This window comes from Gossypium hirsutum, chromosome D01, assembly GCF_007990345.1.
Source record: "Gossypium hirsutum isolate 1008001.06 chromosome D01, Gossypium_hirsutum_v2.1, whole genome shotgun sequence".
In the NCBI taxonomy this organism is placed as follows: domain Eukaryota; kingdom Viridiplantae; phylum Streptophyta; class Magnoliopsida; order Malvales; family Malvaceae; genus Gossypium; species Gossypium hirsutum.
The window spans coordinates 64,058,389-64,080,707 of NC_053437.1; the positions used below are offsets into that span (position 1 = coordinate 64,058,389).

Genomic DNA, 22,319 nt, shown 5'->3' on the forward strand with positions numbered 1-22,319 from the left:
AAAATTTTAGAATATTTTTAAAATATTTTTAAATTTTTTTTAATTTTAAAATACTTTTTTTTTTAAATTTTAAAATAAATTTTTAGTATTTATTTAAAAAACAGGCCGGGCCGAGCCGGGCTCGGGCTTTATAATTTTTTCCCGGGCCAAGTCTGGGCAAAATTTTAGGCCCATATTTCGGCCCGGGCTGGGCCCGAGCCTAGGATCTGGGCCAAAATTTTTTTTGGGCCCGGCCCGACCCATGAGCACCTCTATTGCCAATGTAGGAGGACTTGGATTCGAAAAAGAGTGCAGATATTATCGGAACTTATATTAATATTGTTAAAAAAAAGGGATAATAGTAGAATTTGTAAAATTCAGCCGAGTCAAACAAAGAAGCTGTCTATTAGCCAAGTCCATAATATACAGCGCGGCTTAATCATGACCACGACACAAAACCCGAACACAAACGTGCCCTCTATCTCTATGAACCGGACATGACGTGGCAGCACATGATTAGACCAAGGAATGTTTCGTACGATAACTTAATGTACAAATACAAACACCATATTAATTCTCAACTCAACTGGGGCAAGTTTTCACCGAAATAAAAGGACCTTTGTCCCTCCCCACCATATTTCAACACTCGTCATCGGAAGAGCTACCTTTTTTTTCTCCTTTTCCACCGCCGTCGATCTCGATCCTTATCCTCGTTTTCAAACAAGCTCAAAAAAGATGGTAATGTTTCAGCTGCCTTTTTTTGTTTGTAGTTTAAAAGTAATAGTTTTGTTCTTGAATTTAATCGTATTCCTGGTATTTTTGTGTAAGTTTTCCGCAATCCGACTGGATCTTCTTTTTTAAGTTTTAAATTGATAGTTTGTTCTTGAATTTAATCGTATTCCTGGTATTTTTGTGTAATTTCTTAGTAATCCGAATGGATCCTTACTTTTTTTTTCTGTTGATTTTTTAAGTTTTAAATTAGTAGGTTATTCTTGAATTTAATCGCGTATTTTTGATATTTTTGTGTAATTTCTTAGCAATCCGACTGGATCGTCATTGAACAAATAAAAATCCGACTGGATCTTCCTTTTTTTGTTGATTTTTTAAGTTTAAAATTAACAGTTTATCCTTGAATTTAATCGTATTTTTTAAATACATTTGTGTAATTTCTAAGGAATCCGACTGGATCGTCTTTTCTTTTGTTGATCTTTCAAGTTTTGAATTAATAGTTTATTCTTGAATTAAAATGTATTTCTAATATTTTTGTGTAATTTCTTAGCAATCGGATTGGATCCTTACTTTTTTTTTTGTTGCTGATTTTTTCAGTTTTAAATTAATAGTTTATTCTTGAATTTAATCGTATTTCTAGTATTTTTTTAGCAATCAGATTTTTTAAGTTTTTCTTATGCAACCACTGTTTTTTTAAGTGTCAAGATCTTAGAACTTTAAATCTGCAGTTAATGATTCGATTATTTGGAATTTTTATGATTTGGTTTTTATTTCTATGAAATTAGATGTACCTAATTTCTGCTGAAAATGGAATCATCAATGATCTAGTTTCTAGTTTCTAGTTTCTTTAGCTGCTTGATTCTACTGAATTTGCTGTTAATCAAATAGTGTCAATTTCTATTCTATGAATACTCTATTTTTAACTGTTTTTCTTTGACACTGACCTATCTCACTTGTTTAATATATTGATCCCAATCTGTCTGCCTTTGTTATTTGGATCCATGTATTTTTTTTTATTTTTTACTTTTACTGAAGCCAAAAAATAATCTTATTTTAATCCAAACATAATATTACGATTTTATGATCATAAACAATAAACATTGTCGCCCCATTGCGAACCACAACCAGTTGATTTATCCTAAGATGTTGTTGACAAGTGACCTTATACGAAGATAAGGGGATAAGGGGCAGCTGAAAGAGATCAAGTTAGAAGCTAGTGTGAAGGGTATTTAAGTGCGGCTTTGTTTCGTTTATTTATTTTTCAATTTGTTAGGGTCAAATCATGGAGATATAGAGTATTGGAATAGTTGATTTTTTCCCCTTCATTTTGGCCCTTTCTACTATAATTGATAATGTTGTGTTTGAGTGCTATTGATGTTATTAAACATTGGGGTTGCTTTGGATATTTGTTTTCTCATTTGATGATTTTATACTCCCAGGCCAACGCTGCATCGGGAATGGCTGTGCATGATGATTGCAAGTTGAAGTTCTTGGAGCTCAAGACAAAAAGAACCCACCGCTTCATTGTTTTCAAAATCGAGGAGAAGCAAAAGCAAGTTATTGTGGAGAAGCTTGGTGAACCAACCGAAAGCTACGAGGATTTTACTAAATGTCTCCCCGCTGATGAATGTCGATATGCTGTGTACGATTTTGATTTTCTAACGGCCGAGAACGTCCCGAAGAGCAGAATCTTTTTCATCGCATGGTACTGCAAAGTTTCTTAATCGTGGTGTTAAATTGTTTCCTTTTATTACTTACTATATGTTGTTGTCGTCCTATGAAGGTCTCCCGACACGTCAAGGATCAGGAGCAAGATGATTTACGCCAGCTCCAAAGACAGATTCAAGCGAGAACTGGACGGAATTCAGGTGGAATTGCAAGCAACAGATCCAACTGAGATGGGTCTCGATGTGTTCAAAAGCCGTGCTAACTGAATACGGTTCTTTTAGGCATCTGCAACCGGGAAGCTTCCTTCCTTCCTACCTACAGTATGTCTTTACTTAAGTGAAATGTTTATAGGTTTCGAAACGGCAAACTCGGGATTTCCGAGTTATGCCATAAGACTTTTATCAGTCTCGATGATGATAAACCCGTAGTTTCGGGTATATGTGATTTGTTATCTATAGAACCTATGTGTTGAGTGCCTTTGTGTAGTCTTTATCTCTTTCAACGCTAAATGCAACTGTTTGTGAGGGTTAGACGACACATTTAGTTCGTTTTCAAGTTTTTTTTTTTTTAATTTTCTTTGAATATTGACCCTTGTTTATTGTTTCGGAGTGTTAAAGAGGGCATGCTTTTATGTCTTTCAAGTCACTGATTCTTTTTGCCATTATTTATGACACTGGATTTGATTGCAAATTTATTTGTACAATATTTTTTGCTGGTTGATATTTTTTGCTTGATTCAGACTTATTTATGTTTTGTTTTGGTCATTTAGCTTCAAAATGTTAAAAAACATCATTAAATTATTTAAAAAAATTTATTTAAGTTATAAAATGGTTGTTAAAATTGTTCTATGATATTTTCTGTTTACATTGTTTGTACCAATTAAAAATAATTTTTTTTAGTTCAATTCTTTTTATAAAATATTTTCGGATGTCACGGATTTATAAATTTAATAGATTTATAAAATATCTTAGCAATAAATTTGTGAATCAGATTTTAAATAAGATTTTAAAAAAAATATCTTAATGTGTTAAATAAAATGTTTTTGAATAATTTAATAATTTAAATGAATTTCGTTTAATCTAAGTAATGGATTTGGATGCCAACTTTGAATGTTAGTAATGATGTTTTATCATGTTCTCAACTAATGGGCTTCGCTTGCTTTGCCGGCTAGGCTCATCAATATCCCCAACATACTCTTCACGTTATAACATTCAAAATGTATCAAATTAAATATATAGGATATTAAAATTAAAAAGAAATTATTTATGAGTTGATCTCGAATTAATTTGTAACATCAATTTAACATAAAAATTGATTAAATTATTTATGGATTTCACAATTAAGTCAACTTTAGTACTTAAGCTTGAAAATTAAATCTATTTTAATCTATAAATTTTTAAAAAATATAAAAATTCGGTGATGTGTATTTTAATAGTGTGCCACATCATTAGATCTATTTTTTTAAATAATGATATAATATGATGCTAAATTACCATATCAAATCATCAAACTTTTACATTTTTTCAAATTTTGGTCCGAAATAGATTTTTTATCAAGTTCACGGGTCAAAAACTATATTAACCCTTTAAAAAATAAAAAATTAGATTGTAAAATTCAGCCGAGTCAAACGAAGCCGCCAACGAGTGAAGTTGTCTATTAGCCGAGTCCATAAAATACAGCGCGGCTTAATCATGACCACAACACAAAAACCCGTGCCCTTTAGAACCGAACACGACGTGGCAACACAAGATTAGGCGAAGAAATGTTTCGTACGATAACCTAATGTTCAAATACAAACACCCTATTAATTCTCAACTCAACTGGGGCAAGTTTTCACCGAAATAAAAGGACCTTTGCCCCTCCCCACCGTTTTTCAACCCTCGTCATCGGAAGAGCTGTCCTTTTTCTCTCTCTATATTTTCTCATCTCCTTTTCCACCGCCGTTGATCTCGATCCGTATCCCCGTTTTCAAAAAAGCTCCAAAAAGATGGTAATGTTTCAGCTGCCTTTTTTAAAAAAAAAAGTTTAAAATTAATAGTTTATCCTTGAATTAGATCGTATTTCTGATATTTTTGTGTAATTTCTTAGCAATCCGACTGGATCGTCTTTTTCTTTTGTTGATTTTTTAAGTTTTAAATTAATAGTTTAAGCTTGAATTTAATCTTATTTCTGATTTTTAGTGTAATTTCTTAGCAATCCGATTGGATCTTTTTTTTTTGTTTATTCTTGAATTTAGTCGATTTTCTGATTATTTTTGTGTGATTTCTTAGTAATCCGACTGGATCCTTACTTTTAAGTTTAAAATTAATAGTTTATCCTTTAATTGAATCGTAGTTCTGGTATTTTTGTGTAATTTCTTAGCAATTCGACTGGATCGTCTTTTTTCTTGTTGATATTTTTGTGTAGTTTTAAATTAATAGTTTATCCTAGAATTAAATCATATATCTCTGGTATTTTTGTGCAACTTCTTAGCAATTCGACTGGATCGTCTCTTTTCCTGTTGATTTTTTTTTTGTATTTTTAAATTAATAGTTTATCCTAGAATTAAATCATATCTCTGGTATTTTTGTGTAATTTCTTAGTAATCCAACTAGATCCTCTCTTTTTTTTTTGTTGATTTTTCTTTTTTAATTTTGTGTTTGATCGGTTAATTCATCTCTGCATTGATGCTTGAAAATCCCCGGAAATTTTTGAGTGTCTGGATCTTAGGATTTTAAATCTGTAGTTAATGATTTGATTTGATTTCGATGAAATTAGATGTACTAATTTGTGCTGAAAATGGAATCATTACTGGTCTAGCTTCTTGTCTCTTTAGCTGGTTGATTTTACTGAATTTGCTGTTAATCTAAATACGTATCGGTTTCTACTTTATGAATACTCTATTTTTAACTGTTTTTCTTTGACACTGACTTTTTATTTTACTTGTTTAATATATTAATCTAATTTGTCTGCGCTTGTAATTTGGATCCTTGTATTTTTGTTGTTATTATTATTTTCTTATTTTTACTGAAACCAAAGAAAATCTTATTTTATATATCCAAACATAATATTATGGTTTTATGATCATAAACAATGAACACGCCCCATTGTGAAGCTCAACTAGCTGATTTAGGATGTTCTAAAGGCAATGCAAGATGAGCTCTGCTTCATCCTAAAGATATTGACACATGATGTTAATTTGCTGTTAATCTAAATACGTATCGGTTTCTACTTTATGAATACTCTATTTTTAACTGTTTTTCTTTGACACTGACTTTTTATTTTACTTGTTTAATATATTAATCTAATTTGTCTGCGCTTGTAATTTGGATCCTTGTATTTTTGTTGTTATTATTATTTTCTTATTTTTACTGAAACCAAAGAAAATCTTATTTTATATATCCAAACATAATATTATGGTTTTATGATCATAAACAATGAACACGCCCCATTGTGAAGCTCAACTAGCTGATTTAGGATGTTCTAAAGGCAATGTAAGATGAGCTCTGCTTCATCCTAAAGATATTGACACATGATGTTATACCAGCATAGGGGGCCATTGCAAGAGATCAAGTTAGAGTGTAAAGGGTATTTAAGTGTAGCTTTTGTTTTCTTTCTTTATTGTTCATTTTTTTAGGATCAAATCATGGATATATAGATTATTGGAATGGTTGATTTTTTTCCTTCATTTATCGTTCCTTTGTGTGCTATTGATGTTATTAAACATTGGGACTGCTTTTGATATTTGTTTTCTCATGTGGTATTATTTTATATCCTAGGCCAATGCTGCATCGGGAATGGCTGTGCATGATGATTGCAAGTTGAAGTTCCAAGAACTTAAGGCAAAAAGAACCCACCGCTTTATTGTTTTCAAAATCGAGGAGAAGCAGAAGCAAGTTATCGTGGAGAAGCTTGGTGAGCCAACTGAGAGCTATGAAGATTTTACTAAATGTCTTCCCGCTGATGAATGTCGTTATGCTGTGTACGATTTTGATTTTCTAACAGCCGAGAACGTCCCAAAGAGCAGAATCTTTTTCATCGCATGGTACTGCAATGTTTCTTAATCGTGGTGTTCCATTGTTTCCTTTTATTACTTACTATATATTGTTGTTGTCCTATGAAGGTCTCCCGATACATCAAGGATCAGGAGCAAAATGATATATGCTAGCTCCAAAGACAGATTCAAGCGAGAACTGGATGGAATCCAAGTGGAATTGCAAGCAACAGATCCAACCGAGATGGGTCTTGATGTCTTCAAAAGCCGTGCAAACTGAATACAGTTCTTTTAGGCTTTTGCAACGGGGAAGCTTCCTTCCTTCCTTCCTACAGTATGTCTTTTACTTATGTGAAATGTTTATAGGTTTCGAAATGGCAAAACTTGGACAATTACCAATTTCCAAGTTTTGCCATAAAGACTTTTATCAGTCTCGATGATGATAAACCCGTAGTTTCGGGTATTTGTGATTTGTTATCTATAGTACCTATGTTTTGAGTGCCTTTCTGTAGTCTTTTATCTCCTTCAACGCTAATATGCAACTGTCTGTGAGGGTTAGACAACACATTTAGTTCATTTTCAAGTTTTTTTTTTTTGTTTAATTTCATTGAATATTGACCCTTGTTTGTTTTTTTTTCAGTGTGTTAAAAAGAGTATGCTTTCATGACTTACGAGTCACTGATTTTTTTTTTTTTGGTATTATTTATGACACTGGATTTGATTGCAAATTTATTTGAACGAGATATTTTTGCTGGTTGATATTTGTTGGTGAAGAGACTTGGTCTTGAAGTGTGAGATTGATTGTCAAGTGTGAGCTACTTTTTGGCTGTTTGTTTTTTGGGTGATGGGCTAAGTATTGGATTTGGATGCCAACTTTGAATGTTTGATAATGATGCTGTATCATCTTCTCTCAACTAATATCTTTCTCATGCTTTTGACTTGTTTGATTGTTTTGTCGGTTGTTTGGTTGGTTCTTTGTTTAGTTTTTTTTTTTCAAAGGAGTTACTTGTATATTTAATTTCAAGTGATAACTTGTATTTGGTATTTTTTTGGATCTAACTGATGCCACCATCGTCAACCACGCCCCTACTGGTTTTTATATGGTCTTCTTTGATGATCGAAACTCTCCTTTTCTCCCCCTTATCTTTCCCCCTCTCCTTTTCCTTCCTTCTCTCTTTTCTCTTTTCCTCTTCGTTGGTTTTTATACTGAACTCCGTCGTTGGCTGCCCAATGATACATACCCTTGCCTAATTCAAAAAAGTACCTAGAAAACCAATAGATGAGAAAGGAGAAAGAGAACGAGCAAGGCAAAGTAAAAAGGTGAAAAAACCCATTTTTGGTTTTAAAGATAGCAGCATTGGAGTTTCAGGGAAAAAAGAGAGAGGAGCAGGAGAGAAGCGCATCGTCGTTGAAATCAAGGTGAAAGGACATTGGAAGTAGACCCTAACGAGCGGCGAAGCAGCTCTATGGCTTCAAGGGAGAGAGTTGATCTTGGTTTGAGGAGGAAAATGAAGCTATAGGGGAAAATGTGTTTTGAACGTCAAACAAAATGGTGGACACTTTTCTGGGTTTCTTTTATCCGCGTTGGGTCGGGGCTTGAACGGTGATGGTGCTGGGAGGCGAAGGATGGAAAAGATATAAAAGCAAAAAGAGAAAGAAAGAAAATTATTATTTGGAATAGAGATATAGAAAACGTTATTATTTGCATGATACAAGATAATAAAATTTATAAAGTTTTATGAATTAATTGAGAAATGGGCAGCCTTGCTAAGATAAAATTGATGAATTTGTGTGCCTTTAATTGAGAAATGGACCAGTTTGTTCAATACATTTTCTCATCCATTTTCCCAGTTCCCAAACAAGCTGAAGAAAGAAGTTGGTAACGTTTTAGTTGTTTTCTTTTTTTAAGTTTTAAATTAATTGTTTATTTTCGAATTAGATCATCTCTGGTAATTTTGTGCAATTTCTTTGCAATCCGATTGAATCGTCTTGCTTTTTTATTTTTTATTATTTTTTAAAATTTTTAGTATGGTGTTTGATCCAAGGTAGTCGGTCTAATAGTTGATTTAATTTGATCCCAAAAAAAAAGAAAATCGAACCGTTAGACAATTATTTTATAACTTTTCATAGTTAAGTGATCAAAAAAAAAATTCACCAATAGTTAAGTGACTACGAATATAATTCACCCTTATTTTATTTACTTGTTTAATAAATTAATATGAGGAGCAAGATGATGTATGTTACTTGGGAGGGCACGGCCTAGAATTGCAAGCAACATATTATAATCAACGTCGATAATAGCAGTTGGAATGATTGCAGAGCAATAAGAAAGAAAAATAAAAACACGTAAATTTTACATGGAAAACTCTTACCGGGAAAAATCACGGGCAGAAAAAGAGAAATTTACTATGCTGAAAACACACAATACAAAAGGAGTTTTGAATACTTCTATTTAAGGGTTAAACAACCTTGTTATAACCAATGTCTAATAGAAGAAGTATAGTCCTATACGAATTCAACTTGTGCGGTATGGTTTGTATCTCAGGGGTTCGAGCCGGATCAAACGAGATTCCGGTCACAGAATCTAGCATGATAATACTCAAAATGTATGAACTTAGACCCAAAATCAATGAAAACAAGCTAAAGCCCAACTAGTATAAAAATGTTCAATCAATGAGTAGGCTAGCTAATCACTAACAAGTGACGAGATTCGGGTCACACAACTTTAACACAACAAAGTTAGTTGATATTGGTCTCAATGTCTTCGAGAGCCATGTTCGTCATTAGGCTTTGTTTTCTCTACGGCAAACTCGGATAAATTCTGATGCTGATTTCTAAGTTTGGTTGTAGACTTTCTATTAGCATTAGTTATAAATTCATATGTACTTTCAGATATATCGAATGTGTGACTTATTATTTGTGGAGCTTATATGTTAAGAGTGCATTGTATCGTCTCTTATCTCTTCAAAGCTAACATATGTAGTTGTTTGTGAGGTGTTAAACGACATATTTACGGCTACTTCAATTTAATGGAATGGAATAAAGTTGTAATAAGATATTTTAATAAAAAATAATATATGTAGAAATTTTAAACATTAATAATTAAAAATTATTTCATAGAAATGTATTATTTAAATATAATTAAAAATATAATAGTATGATATATTAATTATAAAAATATGATTTATTTTTAATAACTTTGTAAATATTATATTAAAGGATAATATTTGAAATAAATAATCTAACTATTTATATTTTTCATGGTAAAAAAAAATCACAATTGGAGTAGTAAAGCAGTTATTCTTTGGCATAGTTGATAAGGATATGTAGCCAATGACAAGCTGTGCCTTTCCCCCTTACTAAATGAGAAAATTTCGTTTAAGCCCCTCAGTAAAATAAAAATATTTAATTTAAACCTCTCCAGCCTATTTTGATTATTCTGAAAAATTAATAATTTAATTAAATAACTTAAATTTTAATAATTTATTTAATCAAATCAGGGCAATCGATCGAATTGAGAATTGGTGGTCTAACTGGTTTGGTAATCAATTTAGTTGTCCGTGGGAAATTATTTTTGGCCCATTTAAAATTTCTTTGCTATCGTTTATGCTTTTAGGGTTTGAGGTTCAAGTTTTTTATATCGGATTATTACGGGTCCAAATAATTTTTTATTTTGATTAATTAAGATCCATTTTGAGTTATTTATTCTAGTTATTTTTGGATTCTAATTGTTTTGAGTTCATTTCATTTCGATTTGAATAAGCATGAGTTCTATTTTTTTTTTATAATCAATTGGATTGGATCAAAATTTCGGGTTGGAATTAATAGACTTAAATCGAACTACTATTCCAAAAATAACTAATTTTTTTCTATGTACAAGTCAAATTCGATATTCAAATCGGGTTACCCTAAAATCTATACCACTGTTAAAATTAATTTGTTATAAAATTTATCATTGAATATAAATAAAATTACAATTTTATTATATAAATAATTGCTCGAGTCCAACTTAAATATATAATGGTCCTAAATAGGCTTGACTCAGTCTCATTAGAATAAAGAATTAAAGATTAATTAAAAAAATTAGAGACATGTCATATTTTTTTTTTTACCTTTTTCTCCTTTTTTTTTACAATGTCATATTTTTAATTCAATATTTATGTGTTAAAAGTGAATGGTCTAATTTCAGTTTTAATCTTATTATTAGGCTTAATTACAAAATTGGACTTCAACTTGTATTATTTTGCATAAAATGCACGAGATCCAATAAAAATGTTTCAAATGTATAAATTTTTTGGATAAAATGAGTTGAAATTACAATCAATTCTCTCTATAACAGTCCCGTTTGTCTGCCAAGATTCTACTAGTTATAAAGAGGTGGTTGTTATACACCTACTGTGATAGAGATAATTGTTGTAAAACTTACAATAGAACTCTTATCGTGAATTTTCATCAGATAAAGAAACTGAGAATTATATATTAAAAAAAGAAACTTACGTATAGTGGTGCATGCTTATTTCGTTATTTTACATTCTTTCACATGATTAATTATAAATTAGTTCATAAATCTAACAAGTTCATTTAATAACCCATTATAAGTTCGGATCATATACGCTCTTTTTGATACAATGCCTAGAACTATTTATAGCTCCTCCCCGACCCATAAATAAGAAGATAATGCGCTTCAGCACACTTGAACCCGCGTCCTTCTGCATTAACAATAATACTCATGCCAATCAAGCTAAGACTCAATCGGCTAAATTTATATCATTGTTAATTACTATGTTAAAGTGAATTTCCAAGAATATTTTAATGCTATCAATGTTGCTATCAGTTAACTGTTAAAACCGTTAACACTTTAACATCTACCATTAACAATATTATCAATTTCGATTTATTAATAATATTATAAGGGATCTTTAAAAAAAACTATAAAAGGGGTTTCGACAAGGATTAATTTGAATAAAAAGAAATTTTAAACCAGTAATTGTCGAGTAAAAATCTCAAAAAGTAATTTAACCCAAATAATAATAAACAAAGTAAATTCTACTAGAAGAATATAGTAAAATTTACTTTTAAGTAATTTTACATTTCGTGAATTAGTCGTCCTTTAAAAATGAAGGGATCAAATTTTACCAGAGGCTAAAGCAATAATTAAACGGTATAATGATAAATTTGGTCATTAATGTTTATATCTTTTTTCAATTTGACCTCAACCTTTTAAAATGAGTTGAATTTAACCATCAACTTTCTTAAAAAAGAATCAAATTGCTATTTTTTAATAGAAACGTTGACTAAAATGTTGAACTTTTAAACATGGTAGCCAAAATGATAATCCACGTGTACTTCATGCTTATTTTTTGAATTTTTATATATTTTTTTGAAATTTGAGTTATTTTATTATTTTTTTGAAACTTTTTATAATTATTAGATTATTTATTAACGTGACATATAAACAAATGGTGCTATATCAGTGTGAAGCACATGTGAATTGTTACGTAAGTTGTCACATCGATATCATTTAATAAATTAATATTTTAATCAATATTTTTACTAAAAAACCCGATTTAACTACTTTTTAAAAAATTAACGACCGAAGTTAACTTATAAAAAATATAAGAATCAAATTGATAAAAAAAAAATCGAAATAATGTTCTATAAAAAAATCATACTATTCCAAAAGCTAGTCAAAGAAAAAAATATATGAAAATGACATGAAAGCTGCCCCTTGAAGAATTTAAAATATTTAATTTCCAGTCATATATATTAATTAGTATATGCTTATAATAAACATTGATTTATAAAAAAATTAATTAAGTATATGCTTAAACTAAACAATAATTTGTTAATAAATTAATCCTTAGTCTACAAAATGCTTTGATCATCACTTAAAAACAAAAGGGTAAACTGTGTTTGTAGTCATCCAACTATTAGTAAATTTTTTTTAGTCACTCAACTATAAAAAGTTACAAAATGGTCACTCAATTATTCAATTTTGTTTTTTTTATTCATCCAACTATATTAAATTTTTAGGTGTTTCCATTTTTACGTTAGCTACAGCTGGTGAAAAAAAAAGTCATCAAACAATGAAAAGTTACGAAATAGTAACTCAACATTCATGTTTATCTTTTTTAGTCACCCAACTATCTTGGATTTTTGGGTGTTTTACCGTTTTCATTTTTATGTCATTCAGTTGGTGATAAAAAAAGACAAAATTGAATAGTTGGGTGATCAAAAAAGAAATTTACTAATAATTGGATGAATTCTTTTTGGTCACCCAACTATAAAAAGTTACAAAATGATCACTTAACTATTCAATTTTGTCTTTTTTAGTCACCCAACTATATTAAATTTTTGAGTGTTTCCATTTTTACTTTAGACGGTTGGTAACCAAAAAAGTCGCCAACTATCTTGGATTTTTGGGTGTTTTACTATTTTCATTTTTACGTTAGTCATCTGGTGATAAAAAAAGACAAAATTGAATAGTCGTGGTTACCCAACTATAAAAAGTTATAAAATAGTTACTCAACTATTTAATTGTTTTTTTTAGTCACCCAACTATCTTAGATTTTTTAGTGTTGCCATTTTTACATCAGCCAGCTGGTGACAAAAAAAGTCATCAAACAATGAAAAGTTATAAAATAGTAACAAAAACTAATTAATTTTGTCTTTTTTAGTCACCTTTTTGGGTGTTTTACTGGTTTCACTTTTACGTTAGTCAGCTGGTGATAAAAAGACAAAATTGAATAGTCGGGTGATTATTTTGTAACTTTTCATAATTGGGTGATCAAAAAAGAAATTTACTAATAGTTAGATCAGTAGAAGTGTAGTTTAGCCATTTAAGTATATGGTTATACTAAACATTGATTTGTTAATAAATTAATCCTTGGTCTACCAAATGCTTTGATCATCACATGAAAACAAAAATAAAAACACCCAAAGCCGGCACAGCTAACACAACACCTTGTAATGATTCAATGACCGGCCTTCATTTCTTTTTGTAATAATCCCTGAAATTTCATGAAATAAATCTTCTTCTTCATAATTCCATTGAAGCAACCTTTTTATGATTACTTGTTCAACAAGGTAACTTGTTCTTCATTGTGTTCTTTCATGGCGGGAAACTATAGGTTTGCAATGGATCAAAAAGATCTTGTAAGAACATTGATTACAACAGTAGGAAGTTTCATTCAAGATCGATTGATCGATAAAGAGCAAAGGGTTCAACACAAAGAACAGTGTGCCGAAAGATTAGCTGCCGAAGACGGAAGCTCAGGGAACGATGTTGAAGTCCGATATTCCGATCAAGCTGTGTTAGCGAATCTCGATTGGGGTATCGAAGCACTCGAAGAAGCTATTAATACATCAAATATCGAAACCAAACATGCTAGATTAGATTATGCTGAAAAGATGCTACAAGTATGTGCTATGTTGGTTTCAAATCAAAAAACTGCTGGTGTGCCTAATTCTTATTTATCAGCATGGGCCTATTTGAATCTTTCGTATTTATGGAAACTTCGTAACGATGTTCGTAACTCAGTGATTTATGTTATCGAGATGTTTATCGTCGAGCCCTTTTTTTCTCGGATTGATTTCGCTCCCGAGCTTTGGAAAAATCTGTTCTTACCACATATGAGTTCAATTGCAGGGTGGTATGCTGAAGCTAGGCATAAACTTATAATGGAAGTAGTACCTGATTCAAATGATATATCATTTACTGCTGATTTAGATCAATTTTTCAATGAATCGTTGGTTTTTTCGATGCGGCCGGATCAAATCGAGAAGATGAAGAAACTTGAACAACTTTATAGCGAATCATTAGACGAAAACACACGATTATTTGCTAAATATTATAAAGATTGTATGAATTCTGATTCAGGTTCGGGTGTTAACAAGAAAGTTATGGCTCCTATGTTACCGATTGCCGAGCCACCGATGACTCCGCTTCATGAGGTGAGTCGGTCCATCCCAGATTATGTCAAATTCGGTCCTATATTGCCGAAAAGTGCCGGATTTTCGCCGGTTCTTAAATCAAAACATGGTGGAAGAGAAGTAAACAGGTTAGCTTCAATTACTGTTGAAAATTATTAGTAAATTATAACATGTTTCTTATAATGTTGATGTGTACATTTGGTTATAGCAGAGTGAACTTAAATTCTTCGGTTTTTTCGCATAGTATTGATGATTCTGCAGCATGGGATCCTCAAGTAAGAACCTGAAACTTGAATCTATCCGAATATATTTCTATCGATAATGATCGGTTTTTGGTCATCTTTTTGCTTTTTAGGATGGTGTACCTGAGGAAAATGAAGATGACTCTGATTATGAGGCGATCGGATCAACAGTTCAACAACCGGTGAAACTTACAAACCAAACTCCTTCCCCGTCGGTTTTTTCTCCTGTTGATTCACCTAGAACATCTTCCTCGAAGAATTCATCTCCGAGATCAGATGTGACTTCTAAAAGGGAATCGAAATCGCTGTTGCGCCTTTTATCGTGTCGTATTGCAGATACAAGTGATGTTATATCTTTGCCTATCTCACCGCGCAAGAGTACTGATCATAGCATAAGCTCGGTGGATTCGGATGGTGAAGCGATAGTAGGTCACGATTCAGAACGTACCAAAAGTTGTAGGAAGATTCGTGGTCGGCCTTCGAGTACGAGTAACGATCATGTGAACATTCGATCATTGGAACATAGGTAACAAACTTGTTGTACTAATGGGTTTTTATCAGTAATTTTCTCGTGATGTTTCGTATTTTGTTTCGGTTTTGCAGTTATCAGAACGAAAGTGATGAAGGTAGTCATAGCTGCATTTCGCTTCCTTTATCTGAGAAGCTTACATCACAATCAAGACCGCCGAAAGATTTCGTTTGTCCCATTACAGGACAGATTTTCAATGACCCTGTTACACTCGAAACAGGACAAACATATGAACGAAAAGCGATCGAAGAATGGCTTAACCGAGGGAGCACAACGTGTCCGATAACTCGGCAACCACTTTCATCGAACACATTGCCTAAAACAAACTATGTTTTGAAGAGGCTAATAACATCATGGAAAGAACAGCATCCTGATCTTGCTCAAGAATTTTCATATTCCGAAACACCGAGGACTCGGTTCAACTCTCCCTTAGGGAAAGAAATTGTATTGGTGTCCCCGTCAAATCGAACATCCGAGTTATCGAACAAGGGCTTAGACGATTACGTAAACCAAAGGGGTAAACGGTTTACACGAGCTGCAGTAGCCACATCGCCGACCAGTGTTATATCTCAAGCTACGGTTGAGACGATCATCAATGGATTAAAACCGGTTGTATCGTGCCTATGTACTTCAAATAATTTACAAGAATGTGAATCAGCAGTTCTTGAAATTGCTAAACTATGGAAGGATTCAAAAGGTGATGCTGCAATACACTCGTATTTATCGAAACTGACAATCGTTAACGGTTTTATGGAAATATTATCATCTTCTTTTGACCGAGAAGTACTCCGGGCCTCGATTTATATTCTTTCGGAACTAATTTTCGGTGACGAAAACATCGGAGAGACATTAACAAGTGTAGATTCTGATTTCGATTGTCTCGCCGCTTTGCTCAAAAACGGTCTAGCTGAAGCTGCAGTACTTATATACCAACTACAACCCACATTCGCTCAGCTTTCGTGTTACGACCTCGTCCCTTCCCTTATACAAATAATACTCCGTAAAACTGAAGAATCCGATGATCTTCCACTGATGATCAAGCCTAAGGACGCAGCTATAGCAATACTTGAACAAATATTGATGAATGGAGACGAAAATAGCCGATCACTCAACGCGTTGAGCATCGTTTCGGGTAATGCAATTCCTTCCCTAGTGAAATGCATGCATAGGGTGGATTCAAGGAGGTCTATTATATCCATACTATTATGTTGTATGAAGGTTGATAAAAGTTGCAAGTACTTGATAGTGACCGGAACCGAACTATCGTACGTTCTCGAGTTATTTCACGCCAGTAATGACACCATACGAGGCATATGCATCGAGTTTCTCTCGGAACTGGTTCAATTGAATAGAAGAACACTCTGCAATCAAATATTGGAAATGATTAAAACTGAAGGAGCTTTTAGTACCATGCATACATTCCTTGTGTATCTTCAAATGGCTCCTATGGAACATCAACCTGCCATTGCTACTCTTCTATTGCAGCTCGACTTACTGGTTCGTTTTTAACATCGAAAAACCTTCGAAATTTAACTCGAAAAGTTTGTTTACATACCATGTTTGAACTTTTTTCAGGTCGAACCGCGAAAGATGAGTATTTATAGGGAAGAAGCAATAGAGGCATTGATTGAATCACTTCGAAAAAAGGAGTTCCCAAATCAACAAATGAAAGTACTCGACGCGTTGTTATCACTTCCGGGCCGTATTACTTCTTCGGGCGAGTCGTATATTGAAGCTTGGTTACTCAAGATTGCAGGCTTTGATCAACCTTACAATGGTACTCCAGATTGGACTGAAACAATGGTTAGTACTTTAACATTAATGTCTGAAAATCGGTTCCTTTTTGGTAAAAAGACTTCAATTTTTAGCCTTCAATGTTTACATATTTTGTCATTTTGATATTAATTCTAAAAAATTCAATAAATTTAACCTCAACAAATTAGGACTGAAGAGGTCTTTTTACCTTTCTTTTTCCCGTTTTCGAGTCGATTTCATGATAATCGTATGTTAATTGCAGGAAAGTGAAGAGAAAGCTATATGTACATGGGAGAAAAGAGTAGCATTTGTGCTATGTAACCATGAAAAAGGTTGTATTTTCAAAGCATTAGAAGAATGTTTCAAAAGCAATTCATTAAAAATGGCAAAATCATGCCTTGTGATCACTACATGGTTGATATACATGCTTTCGATATTGCCGGATACCGGTGTCCGAGATGCCGCTCGTGAATCGTTGCTCGACGAATTCATAAATGTCCTTCAATCATCAAAGAACTTAGAAGAAAAGATATTAGCAGTCCTTGCTTTGAAAGCCTTCATTAATGATCCAAGTAAGTAACATTTACAATTGCACTAGATATATCATATTTCATTGGCTTATTCGTAAAATAAGCCCTCAAACTTTTTCGAAAAAATCAATCAAGTTTTTCCGAACTTTTTGCACCCAAATGAGCCCCAGAACTAACAAAACAGGTCAAATAGGCCCTTTAACTGACATAAACTGTTTGAATCTAGACAAACAGTTGTCTAGTTCATTTTTCATTCTAGAAGTTTTGTTAGTTCAAGAGCTCAAATAGGTGCAAAAGGTTCGGAGGGGCATAATTGATTTTTTCGAAAAAGTTTGAGGGTTTATTTTACCAATAAGCCCATTTCATTTCCATATCAAATAATCATTAACTTTGAATCCATTTTATTCATAGCTGCCATTGAAGAACTGGGAAAATATGCTAATTGCATATACAAAACTTTGAGAAAGCTCAAGAGGAATTCATTTATGGCAACTGATATACTAAAAGCTTTAATGAATTTATCATCTGTCAATGCAGTAAGTCCATAATTTCATACCCTTTACCATATATGCTATGAACGTATCAAACAACTAACTGTTTCCGTAACATTTTTCGGTTTATAGACCGAATTATGGAGCTATACCGATATCGGCGAAACAGACTCGAGGTCGAATGGCGAGGTTCTATGCATGTCATATCATAAAGGTTGTTTAATAAGCAGTCATTCAGATGGTACCATAAAGGTTTGAGCCTAACATGCTTACATTAACTCGATATTAACTCGATTTCGTCCGATAACGCGATAACCGTCAGATAAATTCGGTTTTCCGATAGGTTTGGGAAGCTGGGAAAAGAGGGCTAAGGCTAGTACAAGAAGCACATGAACATATCAAAGGTGTTACATGTTTGTATGTACCATCTTCAGGTGACAGATTATATAGTGGTTCGTTGGACAAAACGATTCGGGTAAACGATCTCGTGTTCGGTTCGATCTTCGATTTTTTTTGGGGTTCATATATAAAGTGTAGCTTAAATTTGGTTTCTATATGTAGGTATGGGCATTGAAACCAGAAGAAATACAGTGTATGCAAGTACATGATGTGAAAGAGGCAGTGTATGAATTGACAGCCAATGCAAAATTTGCTTGTTTTGTTTCACAAGGAAATGGAGTTAAGGTCGGAATTAGATTTATATCGTAAAATCGATAAAGACACCTGTAATTATATAAGAAAAAAAAAAACAATCATAAAAGAAGGGTGTTTTCTCTTTTTGCAGGTTTATAACTGGGCTGGGATTCCAAAGCATATAAATTTCAATAAAAATGTAAGGTGCTTAGCCATGTCAGGAGATAAGATATATTGTGGTTGCTCTGGCTACAACATACAGGTTAGTACACTTTTCCAATATTTTTTTTAATTGCAATTCAATTCTAAAATATTTTAAATATATTTTTAATACCGTAAATGTTATCTCTATTTTAATTTCACCTTCAATTTTTTTTTAAATATAGGGAATTGATTCATTTAAAAATAAAAGGACTAATTTGATTAAGTCCCTATAATACAGGGGCTTCCCAAGTACATTCACCCTTGAGTTTAAGTACATTTGAGTAGTTTGGAATAGAGTTGTTTATGGGTTGGGCCGGGCTATAACAAAATTTTAGACATGATTGATAGATTTGGGCCAGAAAAATGGGCCTAAATTTTGCCCAAGCCTAGCCCGGCTGTATTAACTTTTTTGAAAATTTTTTATATAAAAAAACATATAATACACCAAATACACTAAAAATATTAAAATAAATATTTCCCAACAAATTGAAAATAAATTTTAAAAAAGTATTTATACTTAAATAACACTAAGATGAGTGCAACTTAACACATAATACCTTTAAAATAGTAGCAAAATTAATAATAAAATAAGTGTTATGCAACATTCAAATATTAACAACAAAATAGTAGTAACACAATAGTGAAATGGTAGCAAAACAGTGGCAAAAAGTGAGAAAACAATAGCAAAGCATGGAAAGACGTGAGCAAATCAACATGTTTGTTTTTTATAGCAAATTCGGGTCAGGTCAGACCAGGTCAAAAAACTTTACTCGAGGCTCGACCCATTTTCAAAATGGACTTATATTTTTGTTTAGACTCTCCTAATTTTCAAGCGAGCTCAGCTCGGCCCATGGACAACTCTAATTTGAAACCTAATCAAATTTCAAGAAATTGGTTTTTTTATTAAAGGGAATAATTAATTTTTTCAAAAATTAATAATTCAATTTAAATTGTTTTAGCTATTTATTAAATGAAAAAAATTATATTTTTGGCGTCTACCAAAAATGAATAATTTAATTTAAGTCCTTTTAAAACAAAGTTTTAGATTTGGCCTCCAAAATTTTACAATTTTATCTCAATCTCATGACAAAATATTTGGATCCACCCCGACTAATTTACTTTTAATATATATATATATACATTAAAACTCAAAATCCTATACTTAATTATTTAAATAATTTGTACATGAAACTAGTTCGAGTTTGAGTTTAAATTCAAGCTCGGGTGTGTAAACCGTGTAAACGAAATTAATTAAGTCAAGCTCGAATAGTTCAATTTTATTTCGAGTTGAGCTCGAATTTTTATCAGAATTTTCAATTTTGCTCAAGCCGACTTTGGAGCAGTGAATTTCCAATCATTCTTGAACTCGAGCTTCTCAGTTCGAGGTTAGCTCGATGATGGTCATATTTGTATCTGATACTTACACCCGAGTTTGTATAATATAATCCGTTAAATCTTCCTAATGTTTATATATATGTATATCAGGAGCTGGACCTGTCCAGTTCTACATTGAGCACATTCCATTTAGGAACAAGAAAATTGCTGGGGAAACAAACTGTAAATTCTCTCAACATACATGATGATCTTCTCTATGCTGGTGGTTCTACTGTTGATGGAGTTTCAGGAAAGGTAATATTTTATATTATTTACACTACACACATGGGTTAATTCCATCATACATCCCGAAACTACAATATATAATTTAAATTGATCTCTAAACTTCAAAATATTGTCGTTATGAAGGTGTTTTGTCGATCAAGTAAGAAAGTGATGGGAACATTTCCGACCGGATTCGACATACAAAGAATTGCTGTGAACAATGACTTCATATTTACAGCCACAAAACTTGGGATGATTGAAGTTTGGTTAAAAGAAAGGATAAGTAGAGTTGGTGCCATTAAAATGAACAGCAAAGGACATGCAAAGGTTACATCTCTGGTTTCAGACATGGATGGTGGAATGCTTTTTGCTGCTTCCTCTGATGGCAAAATCCAGGTCAGTCACTAGTTATAGTTAGAAGTGTCCATTGGACGAGTCAGATTTGGGTTCAGGCCTAGCTTAAATATAATTGTTGAGGGGATCTCGACTTATTTGGGAGAAGTCTTCAAAGTGTTGTCTTTCGGGGCAAAACCTCGACACAAGGATAGTACCTTTGTGGGGGTATGGGTCAGCTACCTGGACGGCGACACTTCGAAGACTTGTCCTGAAGGAGCCGACCCCTTCAACAATGACATTAACCCACTTTATGCTTGTCTAAGCTTGGCTCAGCCCATAAGTTTGTCCATATTTATAAATGATTAACGAAAACCCATTTTAGGTTCACTCATATTATTCTTTAAAAGTATATTTATATATTAATTAATCTCACTATTATACGATTAAAAGAATAAAATAAGACTAAACTGTAAAAGAGTTAACACTTACTATTTAAAAAATGACAAAAGTTATTATTTTTTTCATTTATAGTTTAAATAGTAAATGATATTTTTCAAGGCGGACAATAGTCGTAACCAAGAGAGGTTTGGAAATTTTCAATATTCCTTCGAATTCTTTTTGAAAATTTTAATTAAATTCTCCAAAAATTTTTGGTGATTGTCATTAATATCACAAAATTTTTAAAAAAATTAATTAGAACCTTCAATTTTTTTAAAAAAAATTAATTCTCATCAAACTCTTAAAAGTTCTGAAAATTTTAGTTAAACCCCTCAAAACTTAGTCTCGAGATCCATCATTATTTTTTAAACAATAATTGTTAACTCTGTTGAAATTTCATTTTTTTTCTTTTTAATAGTACAAATACTAATTGATTCATTCAAAAATAGAAAAACTAATTTGATTCAATCCTTATAATAGAGGGACCTACTATGAAATTTTCCTTTTTCTGGTGCTCATTCATTCTTTTTTTTTCGTTTTGGGCTATTTTTTTTAATTATTACAGGCTTGGGCTCTGGACTAAACTGGGTTTCTTTTTGTAAAGAAGAATGATTAGCAATCGATCAACAAAAAATCTTACAGCACGTTTGGTTCGCTGTATTGGATTAGAGGTGTATTGGATTAGATGTGTAATGGAATAGAGGTGTAATGGAAAAGCTGTGTAATAGCAAATCAACTGTTTGGTTGAATGTAATGGAATAGAGGCGTAATAGTAATCCTGTGTTTGGTTGAATGTAATAGAGGTGTAATAGCATAATGAAAAAACTAAAATGACTAGAATACCCTTAGCAGAAATTTGTTTTGGTAAATGATTATTGTTATTGTTATTTAAATTTTAATAAGATTATTATTATCAATAATAAATAATTTAATCATATTTAAACATAATTATTATTAAATATATTTTAATTAAAATATATAATTTAATAAAATTCTTAAAAATTAAAGACTTTTTGACACTTGCGAAGGGTTGCAAATCTGGTTTTTACTGCTGCTTGTTCTCTTAAGATGATTAATGCCATGTAGCCTGCATAATAATCAGCTTACTGTTGAATCGAAAAACCAAAGCTTTTACCAGTTTGATTCCCAATTTTTTTAGCCCAAGGAAAACTAGCTTATGTTTGCAAGAGAGATCTCAACGGCCGAAACACAGGTCAAGCAAAACACCAAACTCATATTTCATGCCATAGTATAATCAAAAGATATTGGGAAAACCAAATA

The 22,319-nt window shown here is 32.1% G+C and overlaps 3 protein-coding genes across 5 annotated transcripts; all 3 read left to right on the forward strand.

The window, feature by feature from the left end:
- The first annotated feature begins 555 nt into the window (after nucleotides 1-555).
- On the forward strand, nucleotides 556-3,021 carry LOC107957988 (actin-depolymerizing factor 2). Of its 2 annotated transcripts, XM_016893626.2 has the most exons (3): nucleotides 556-717; nucleotides 2,148-2,413; nucleotides 2,492-3,021. In XM_016893626.2, the coding sequence occupies exons 1-3, from the start codon at nucleotides 715-717 to the stop codon at nucleotides 2,640-2,642; spliced, it is 420 nt and encodes a 139-aa protein (XP_016749115.2). In that variant the 5' UTR covers nucleotides 556-714; the 3' UTR covers nucleotides 2,643-3,021. The 2 variants fall into 2 exon arrangements, with proteins under 2 accessions (XP_016749115.2, XP_040943636.1); XM_041087702.1 differs by lacking the exon at nucleotides 556-717 and having other exon boundaries at nucleotides 2,046-2,413.
- Nucleotides 3,022-4,112: 1,091 nt separating this feature from the next.
- Nucleotides 4,113-7,016, forward strand: LOC107957987 (actin-depolymerizing factor 2). Its single transcript, XM_041087703.1, has 3 exons — nucleotides 4,113-4,366; nucleotides 6,135-6,400; nucleotides 6,479-7,016. The coding sequence occupies exons 1-3, from the start codon at nucleotides 4,364-4,366 to the stop codon at nucleotides 6,627-6,629; spliced, it is 420 nt and encodes a 139-aa protein (XP_040943637.1). The 5' UTR covers nucleotides 4,113-4,363; the 3' UTR covers nucleotides 6,630-7,016.
- Nucleotides 7,017-13,304: 6,288 nt separating this feature from the next.
- Nucleotides 13,305-21,840, forward strand: LOC121214050 (putative E3 ubiquitin-protein ligase LIN-1). Of its 2 annotated transcripts, none has more exons than XM_041087705.1 (14): nucleotides 13,305-14,409; nucleotides 14,490-14,556; nucleotides 14,637-15,049; nucleotides 15,127-16,549; nucleotides 16,628-16,855; nucleotides 17,070-17,379; nucleotides 17,749-17,873; nucleotides 17,961-18,080; nucleotides 18,172-18,303; nucleotides 18,390-18,512; nucleotides 18,613-18,723; nucleotides 20,151-20,294; nucleotides 20,409-20,660; nucleotides 21,604-21,840. In XM_041087705.1, exons 1-14 carry the CDS (start codon nucleotides 13,463-13,465, stop codon nucleotides 21,619-21,621), a joined length of 4,413 nt encoding a protein of 1,470 aa, XP_040943639.1. In that variant the 5' UTR covers nucleotides 13,305-13,462; the 3' UTR covers nucleotides 21,622-21,840. The 2 variants fall into 2 exon arrangements, with proteins under 2 accessions (XP_040943639.1, XP_040943640.1); XM_041087706.1 differs by having other exon boundaries at nucleotides 14,493-14,556.
- Nucleotides 21,841-22,319: the final 479 nt, after the last annotated feature.